The sequence below is a fragment of the Palaemon carinicauda genome, chromosome 1 (genome assembly GCF_036898095.1).
Source record: "Palaemon carinicauda isolate YSFRI2023 chromosome 1, ASM3689809v2, whole genome shotgun sequence".
Lineage (NCBI taxonomy): Eukaryota > Metazoa > Arthropoda > Malacostraca > Decapoda > Palaemonidae > Palaemon > Palaemon carinicauda.
The window spans coordinates 204,893,235-204,902,762 of NC_090725.1; the positions used below are offsets into that span (position 1 = coordinate 204,893,235).

Genomic DNA, 9,528 nt, shown 5'->3' on the forward strand with positions numbered 1-9,528 from the left:
GCCCTCTTGGCCTTCACAAAAGCGTACATGTCCTTGACCAGTATAGCCATGTGCATCTTGGCTAGGACTATGTACATGTGTGGGGTGATTGCGATGCCTGCACACATCTCCATGCAGTTCTGGAGGGACAGAGAGGCGGCTAGTCTCTCTTTTGTCTCCTGTCCTCTTCTCAGAAGAAAGTCCGACAGCTTCGGGAGGTTCTCGTTGAACTGTTGTCCTGCAATATCAGCGTCTAGCTTTGCGACTGCGAAGGTGAGATGGACCTCGTTCCAGTCCTTTTCACCCGTAGGCAGCTAGATACAATGGTCTACACTCCTTTAGCGTAGGGCATGGTTTTCCTGCATCAACTGCCGTTTGCACGCAGTGGAGAGCTTTTGACGTGAAGGGAAAAGCTCCGGAGGAAGGAGCAAGGAAGGTAGGGTGCTTCTCGCTCAACGCAGAAACTTTGGAGTTCGTGTAACCTGCCTTCTTCAGGCTACTTGTCAAGAGAGCCTGTGCCTTGTCATGGTCAAAGACCATGACCACCTTAGGTTTCGTCTCTTCTTTAGACGCAGGCTCATTCTTCAGCCTGATGAAGCACTCCGGGTAAGCCGCAAGGTTTGGCTCGAATTGGAGATCGTCGAGGGGTATGGCTCCCATCTTCTCCGAGACGTAGAGTTTCCCATTCATCAGTGGCATAAACTCTGCATACCTCCAGGGGTTGGTTTCGGAGCATTGAGGCAAGTCAGAGACTCTGGGCCGCTTTTAGGAGCCATGAGAAGCAGCTACGCGGCTTGCTTCCCTGACTTCCTTCCTCTTCTCAAGCTGTTCCTTGCGGAAAGTATCCATCAATTGCTGGATCTGCGCCATAAACGCTTGGCCCTTGGGGAACATCGGGTCTGGTTTAGGGGTTGGAGCAGAAGAGGTTGACGGCACAGGCTGAAATGCCGTCACAGACAGTAGAGGGTCTTACATTTCTGTCAATCCGAGTTCATCTTCCTCCTCGGGTGGCTGGGCTACCTCTTCTATACGGTCTTCTTGATGGAGATCATTTTCAGTGTGTCCGAGGACACTTCTGACATCCTTTCCTGATGGATGTCATTGCCTTTTAGAGCCTTATTGATGTCGGCTTCTATCACCAGTTGTATGCAGCGAGGCTCGAGTCGTACTTGAGGCACTACCGCATCAGATGTTGCCTTGGGGAACTTAAGGCTCCTAATGGACTCGCTTGGTAGGTAAGGTCCCGGAGAGTTCTTCTGGAACCCGCTTACCCACTTCCGAAGCGTTTCCCTCACAGTATCCCTCGACTCCGTCGTCTTAGGATCGTCGAAACCCTCGGTTATCAATGCCGACCAGACGTTGCAACCCTTGGGGTCCCAGTATCTCAGGGTTTCAGTTGCGTTGGAGGAGGGGGCATGAGACCTGCACATGTTGTGGCCACAAAAGTTCTTACTTTTGTGGTTGCGGTACAAGACTGCACACTTCACCTTGGGCTCCGCCTGTAAGGTAAGAAAGAGTGAAATGAGTATGGGGTAATTTATCACACTGATAAATCAATCTCTTGCATTAATAATAGATCTTACTATTATAATTATAGCTTAGGATAGTATGCTAGAAAAGAAATAAGAAAGACACATATCTGTGTTTCCTGTCCAGGCAATTGCTGTGACCTCCCTCAATATTAATATTTTAAATTTTCTTATTTGGGAAATCTAGGGTGGAATAGCTCTGGAACATAGAGCTGAAGTCAGTGTATACTAGCACTAACTCCTCCACAAGTTGAATATTAATACTGTAGGGTAAAGGTATTATGTTCTGATTACCTAGGATTCATCAGGATATTGAAGGATTACTTCACTTCAACATTATTTAGCGGTCTCAACAATGGACTGTGAAAGGACACAGCATATATTGGAAATCATACTACTGTATATTATATACTGTAGTTTTTTAACTGCTGTATCTGCTATACTGCAGGAATACTGGCTACTGTATAGTCTTATACTGTAGTTCTGCCTGCATACTACCGGCTAGACTAGTACCTGACGCCACTAGCCGACAGAGAGAGAGAAAGCAGGGAGATAAGGGCTACCGTATTATAATAGTTTAGTACAATAATTACGGTTGTAGGGACTACTGTCTCTATTGCCTTTTTTCTAGAATGAGGATTCAAATGGAAGGGGAAAGAATGTAATAATTCTAGCTTCCATCCAGCCACAATATCTGTTGCCGGCTGCTCTGCCGGTTCCAGGGTTTGTGGATGGCAGTCCAAGAGAGGACTGAAGAATACTCAAAGTTGTATAGGGTCTCCCACCGGCAGCCGTCATGGCCGGCACAACCTTTCCCGGAGCCTTGCTTCCGTTAGGGGAAATGTCGAAGCGGCAATCAAGCCGCCTTTGTAGGAGCCCGGCCGGCATCGCAATCCGCCCCGGAAAGCGGGGAGATTGTAGAATACCGGCCACAGATGTTGTGACGGCTAGGCCATCACTAAAGGACCGAAGGGGAAGGGAAAGGGTCTTATATTTTGCGTAGAAAGACGGCGGCATGTCTGCTTCCTACTGTCGGCAGCAAACAAGGAAACATAGTTTCCTATGCCGGCGCCGTCTTGGGCGGCAGAGAAATAACGATTCCTCAGCCTAAGACATTGCTGGATATAAGACATGTCTTCTAGACCACAAGGGAGAAGGTGGCGGCAACTGTACTACCACTTTCAGTTGTGAACTGGGGAAGCCGGGCTTCCCATGCCTGCAACTATGAAACCGGCAGGGGAGTTACCGACAACAAGACTGAATACTCTGACTTACTGTCGTATTTCAAAGCCGGGATACCCACCGGCAAAGAGGATAGACAGAAACACTATCCTAGTCAAGCCAGAGTACACTACTCTATTGCAAGACCAAAGATAGGGTTGACGCCTAATGGCGGCACTCAAGGGAAGGAAGGGTTTATCTTTAAATCTCTAAAGGAGACGAGTATCAAATTATGTTGGTAATTCTAGGAGATGTGCTATACGTTACTAAAGTATACTAAAACGCATTAGTCTAGCCTAACTCGAGTCGGGATCTCAGCTACGCTACATCACCGAGACCCTATCAGAACGTTCAACAGAAGAGGAAATATTACATGTGTAATCTTATCTTCACTAGTATAATTTTCCTAAATAGCTATAATTCATTAAAGCTAAATACCGGGGACGTCGTACTACTAACTAAATAAAGCATTTATGGCATACGACAGCGGTCCAAAATGGCCGCCTCCGGTGATGGCTCTGCTCCACTAAACACATCTAAATTATGCTAATTTAACTGTGAGAAGGGAACCAAAAATTATACACAGGAAAGATTAAATACTCAACTTTCCTGAGGATGAAGATGCTGGAGATTGCATGGTAATAATCCTTGAAATAGTAACAAAACCGAGAGCAATAGGGAGATACACCGTGCTTAATGCGCTACTACAAAAGGAATGGTTCGGCGGGGTGGTACCGGGAGGGGATCCACCGTGTAACCTTGATAACGGCTCCCATTCAAATTCGCCACTCTTTCCCCTCAGAGCTAAAACTCTATTCGGGGTGAAGATTGCCATGTGTCGTATCAAGAAATACGTCCCCTGATATTATGCGATATCCTTAAGAGTTATTTTAATGATACTTGCGCGAGGAGTTAGAATTCTGGAGACCTGTGGTTAATTCTCTATTATTATCACTGTAGCCAAATATCCATTAGAAAGCTGCCTAAAGGAACCTTCCATCAGGACGACATGGCTGAGCCTAAAAATTATGTAAGAATCCTTATTATCTGAATTTTCATTTACAATATACATAAGTTGGCATAGCCATAATGAAGTTTTGAAAATATCGATATGTTAAGAAACTAACATTACTTTTAGGAAATTCAGATGACTTTTAAATGGTCAATATTTACTTCAGATTACTGTGAAATGGTCAATATTTACTTACATTCTTTCTTTCAGATAACAGATTCATATCAGAGGTTAGAGTTCATCGGAGATGCAGTTTTAGATTACCTTGTCACTGGACTAATATATTCTCGTCATACATCATATACACCAGGTCAAATGACAGACTTGAGGTAATATTTTTTCTGTATTTCTTTTCAAAATTTATTCCCGTTGTGATATACATAACAACAGAGTTGAACAACAGTTTTTATTTAAAGGTATCATATGCTGCCATGTTATCTGAAGAGCTTTTTTTGAATATTATTTAAGGGCACAACTCGGTCCCATTGAAATTGTTATTTTGGGCTTACTTCACATTTTTACTACAGTATACTTTTTTGGATATTTTTTTTTATTTGAAAACCATTTGAAATAGAATGCTATGAGCTAAATGATGTACATGGGGAATTTTCTTGGTATTTTGCCTTCATTTCATATGTTTTTTGTCAATATAATAATTTAACTTTTGAAGGTTACTATTTTTCATATGGAAGTTTATTTTTTTTATTTCAAAAAGTTAATATACACATTTTAGACTATTTAATTCCTGACCCAAATCACAGGCAAACAATTTCATAAAAATAATTCAAAGAGACAGGGATAAGACAGATGTGATTCTGTTCTTTCAACTCTAAAAAATATATTTGACAAAATGTGAGTACACAGTCAGGGAGCACTTAATGTAACTTCCTTAAGTTAATTATTAGTGGTAGCAAAAAAACAGTCTTTACAAATCAATTACTTTAAATGACTACTGAATGAGTGCTCTTACAAATATTCAATACACATCTATGTTTGGGCAGAGACTACAGCCCCGGGAGACCAAGTATAAGTTACGTTAACGTTGCAATGAAAACTACAAGTACAAGTTGCTTAGCTTTCTAGCCCCGGGCACCAACGGGAAGGACGTTAGCCCTTATTCGTGGCTCTATTCAAACTGAACAAAGGCGCAGTAGCCCCCCGGCCGGCGTGATCCATGGGCGCCATGGTGGTTGGTGCCATCTTGCCTGGGGGTTCCTGGGTATGGGTCCCCTCTTCAAATAGGAGTCAACGTCCAACGGTCTCCTGGCTGTAGCCTCCAACCCCCTTGCCTGCAACGACAAAGTTGAAAACGGCAAAAGGACCTAGTCATCAGGTATGAGGCGCCAACGGCTTCAGAGCCGCCAATCGACGCTGACACTTTGTCTAATACTCAAGCGAAGGTAGCAGAAGAGGTCATCAACGTGACCCCAATTCTTTACTGGTTCATTTATTTGTGACATTCCCTTCTTCATGACTGACAAAATTACTCAAAATAGTAGTAGCATTTTTTTTCTGAAAATATATTTTGAGAATTCTGGCTTCAAATTTTGTGTAGAGATGGGTAGAATATACTTTAGTATACATCATTATGGGCTTCTCCCGGTAATTTTCCTCAATCCTTATGATCAGATTGATAGAATACTTTTATATTTTCCTCACCACTTGTGACCATAAGGACAATCATCATATTTCAAGGTTATTTATTAATCAGTGGTGAGCCTCTTCTCTCAAATCTACGTATACCAACTGCCCACAAACGATTGTGATGAGCCTACCATGATATAGCCCTGTTTAAGTACCTTCTGAGTAAATTTTGCACTTGAGGCATTATGTTCTCAGACACTTAGTGAACCTTTCATTGTATTCATAACATAAAAATTGCATACTGTATACCTAAATGAGCATAGATGAAAACACAATAAAAACAACTTTGAGAAACTTGCAGGAAACATTTATTTATGATACAATCGAATGAAGAAGAAACATATATATATGAGATGTTGAAGGAAGGGGGTGTGACTGTACTTGAATGGTTGGTGAGATTGTTTAATGTGTGTTTTGTGTTGTCAATGGTACCAGTAGATTGGGTCTGTGCATGTATTGTACCACTATATAAGGGTAAGGGAGATGTGCATGAGTGTTGTATTTCAAGAGGAATTAGTTTGTTGAGTGTAGTTGGAAAAGTGTATGGTAGAGTACTGATTAATAGGATTAAGGATAAAACAGAGAATGCAATCTTGGAAGTACAGGGTGGTTTTAGAGGAGGTAGGGGTTGTATGAATCAGATTTTTACAGTTAGGCAGATATGCGAGAAATATTTAGCAAAAGGTAAGGAGGTGTATGTTGCGTTTATGGATCTGGAGAAAGCATATGATAGAGTTGATAGGGAAGCAATGTGGAATGTGATGAGGTTATATGGAGTTGGTGGAAGGTTGTTGCAAGCAGTGAAAAGTTTCTACAAAGGTAGTAAAGCATGTGTTAGAATAGGAAATGAAGTGAGTGATTGGTTTCCGGTGAGAGTGGGGCTGAGACAGGGATGTGTGATGTCGCCGTGGTTGTTTAACTTGTATGTTGATGGAGTGGTGAGAGAGGTGAATGCTCGAGTGCTTGGACGAGGATTAAAACTGGTAGGCGAGAATGATCATGAATGGGAGGTAAATCAGTTGTTGTTTGCGGATGATACTGTACTGGTAGCAGACACAGAAGAGAAGCTTGACCGACTAGTGACAGAATTTGGAAGGGTGTGTGAGAGAAGGAAGTTGAGAGTTAATGTGGGTAAGAGTAAGGTTATGAGATGTACGAGAAGGGAAGGTGGTGCAAGGTTGAATGTCATGTTGAATGGAGAGTTACTTGAGGAGGTGGATCAGTTTAAGTACTTGGGGTCTGTTGTTGCAGCAAATGGTGGAGTGGAAGCAGATGTACGTCAGAGAGTGAATGAAGGTTGCAAAGTGTGGGGGGCAGTTAAGGGAGTAGTAAAAAATAGAGGGTTGGGCATGAATGTAAAGAGAGTTCTATATGAGAAAGTGATTGTACCAACTGTGATGTATGGATCGGAGTTGTGGGGAATGAAAGTGATGGAGAGACAGAAATGGAATGTGTTTGAGATGAAGTGTCTGAGGAGTATGGGTGGTGTATCTCGAGTAGATAGGGTTAGGAACGAAGTGGTGAGGGTGAGAACGGGTGTAAGAAATGAGTTAGCGGCTAGAGTGGATATGAATGTGTTGAGGTGGTTTGGCCATGTTGAGAGAATGGAAAATGGTTGTCTGCTAAAGAAGGTGATGAAAGCAAGAGTTGATGGGAGAAGTACAAGAGGAAGGCCAAGGTTTGGGTGAATGGATGGTGTGAAGAAAGCTCTGGGTGATAGGAGGATAGATGTGAGAGAGGCAAGAGAGCGTGCTAGAAATAGGAATGAATGGCGAGCGATTGTGACGCAGTTCCAGTAGGCCCTGCTGCTTCCTCCAGTGCCTTAGATGACCGCGGAGGTAGCAGCAGTAGGGGACTCAGCAGTATGAAGCTTCATCTGTGGTGGAAATGTGGGAGGTTGGGCTGTGGCACCCTAGCAGTACCAGCTGAACTCGGCTGAGTCCCTGGTTAGGCTGGAGGAACGTAGAGAGTAGAGGTCCCCTTTTTGTTTTGTTTCTTGTTGTTGTCGGCTACCCCCAAAATTGGGGGAAGTGCCTTTGGTATATATAATGATGTATGTATATATATATATATATATATATATATATATATATATATATATATATATATATATATATATATATATATATATATACATGTACTATATATATATATATATATATATATATATATATATATATATATATATATGTATGTGTGTGTGTGAAAAAATCACAGAAAAATGTGATGCTCAGATGCAGAAGAACTAAGGGGAAAATGAAAGTACGAAATATAAGGTTAAGTCCTGACTAGTTTTGTGATACTTTTTCAGAGGACTGATTTATTGAAAGAGGTTTCTTTACATTTTATTGGGAAAGTAAACGTACGAACATACATATAGAGGATTATAGAACAATGACACTCCCATACCAGCTATCTGGGCAGTTATCAGGTCTTTACTGGGCGGAGAACAAACCTTATTAGACACCTGCCAAAAAGGGTCATTTCTTGTTTTGACTTTCAATACAGTTTATTTATATGAATAACAGTAGCCTTATCTATATTAATACATAAGCAAAACTATATCTTTATATAAAACACATCTATATATAAATATATAACAAGACTTACAGTGAACCCTCGTTTATCGTGGTAGATAGGTTCCAGACCCGACCGTGATAGGTGAAAATCCGCGAAGTAGTGACACCATATTTACGTATTTATTTAACATGTATATTCAGACTTTTAAAACCTTCCCTTGTACATAGTACTGTTAACAAACTACCCTTTAATGTACAGAACACTTAATGCATGTACTACAGTACCCTAAACTAAAACAGGCACAAATATTAAAGGCGACTTTATATCATGCGTTTCCTAAACACGCCAAAAAGCACGATAAAAAATGGCAACCAATGTTTTGTATACGTTTATCTCTGATCATAATGAAGAAACAAACGCATTTACACATCTGTGTATAGGTTAGTTTTTGCATCGATTATATTGATTATTCAGTACAGTATGTTGATTTTGTTATTACTAATGTTTTACTTAATTTTTCTTAGGACTTCCAAATGAAATGTTTTTCTTTATGACGCCGCCTGAAACAACGGCGTTATAAAGTACGCTCAGTAAACAAACGAAGGCATTTAACGCGCAGGATGAAAGTGATAAATAATGATATTACAGTACAGTAAAAGCTTCTATAAAATATGTTATTACAAATATTATTTACCGTATCTATATAAAATCATACATACGTAGCAAAGCAGGAAAACAATTTACGAGAGAGTGAGAGAGAGAGAGAGAGAGAGAGAGAGAGAGTTACTTTACATACGTAAATGTAAATTTAAAAAAAAAAAAAATAGCCCCATTTCATTTAAAATAGATTACAAATATTTTACTTTATTATATTACAGTAGTCTGTATAATACTGTAAAGTTCAGTACAGTATGTTGTTGTTAAAGTCGTGGCGATGAAATTCTCACGAAACAAAAACACGCCATTTGATTACAACAGCTGATTCATCTCTCTCTCTCTCTCTCTCTCTCTCTCTCTCTCTCTCTCTCTCTCTCTCTCTCTCTCTCTCTTCGTGTTATACAATACTTACATTTAGATGAAGAAACTAAAATTTGTTTTCTTAGTGTCAATTAAATACGAAACGAAAAAATTATGCAGAGTCTACATCCATTTCAATCATAGCTAAAAATACGGCATCCGATTTCATCAGCAAACCACTATTTTTTGGGAAACATCATTTTATTCTGGAAAATTGCTACTCTTTAAATAGTTAATTGCACATTAAGAAAGCGTGTACTTTTGTTTTTAAATTTCGGGTGTGTTTTAAAAATCGAGTATTGTTGACTTCTTTTTGTTTTACTTTTGGCTGTGATTAGATCAGCTGACATCTAGCTGCCGCTCTTGATTGTGTACGAATACACTAACAAAGTATCGTTTATACCATTTCTTAACTTATTCAAACCGTCTACAGTATACAGTTGATATTACATAAGCACCAATGTGTTATAACCTATCAATTTTTTTTTTTATTACATTTAAACCCCCCCTCTATCTCTCTCTCTCTCTCTCTACCTCTCTCTCTCTCTCTCTCTCTCTCTCTCTACCTCTCTCTCTCTCTCTACCTCTCTCTCTACCCCTCTCTCT

At 40.5% G+C, this 9,528-nt stretch overlaps 1 protein-coding gene across 3 annotated transcripts in view; it reads left to right on the forward strand.

The window, feature by feature from the left end:
* Positions 1-9,528, forward strand: part of LOC137653597 (endoribonuclease Dicer-like) — a 617,521-nt gene that overhangs the window by 425,828 nt on the left and 182,165 nt on the right. For all 3 annotated transcript variants that reach the window (XM_068387145.1, XM_068387137.1, XM_068387151.1), the window contains one exon: positions 3,952-4,070. In XM_068387145.1, the coding sequence (XP_068243246.1) occupies positions 3,952-4,070 (119 nt within the window). The remainder of the gene's footprint in view (positions 1-3,951; positions 4,071-9,528) is intronic.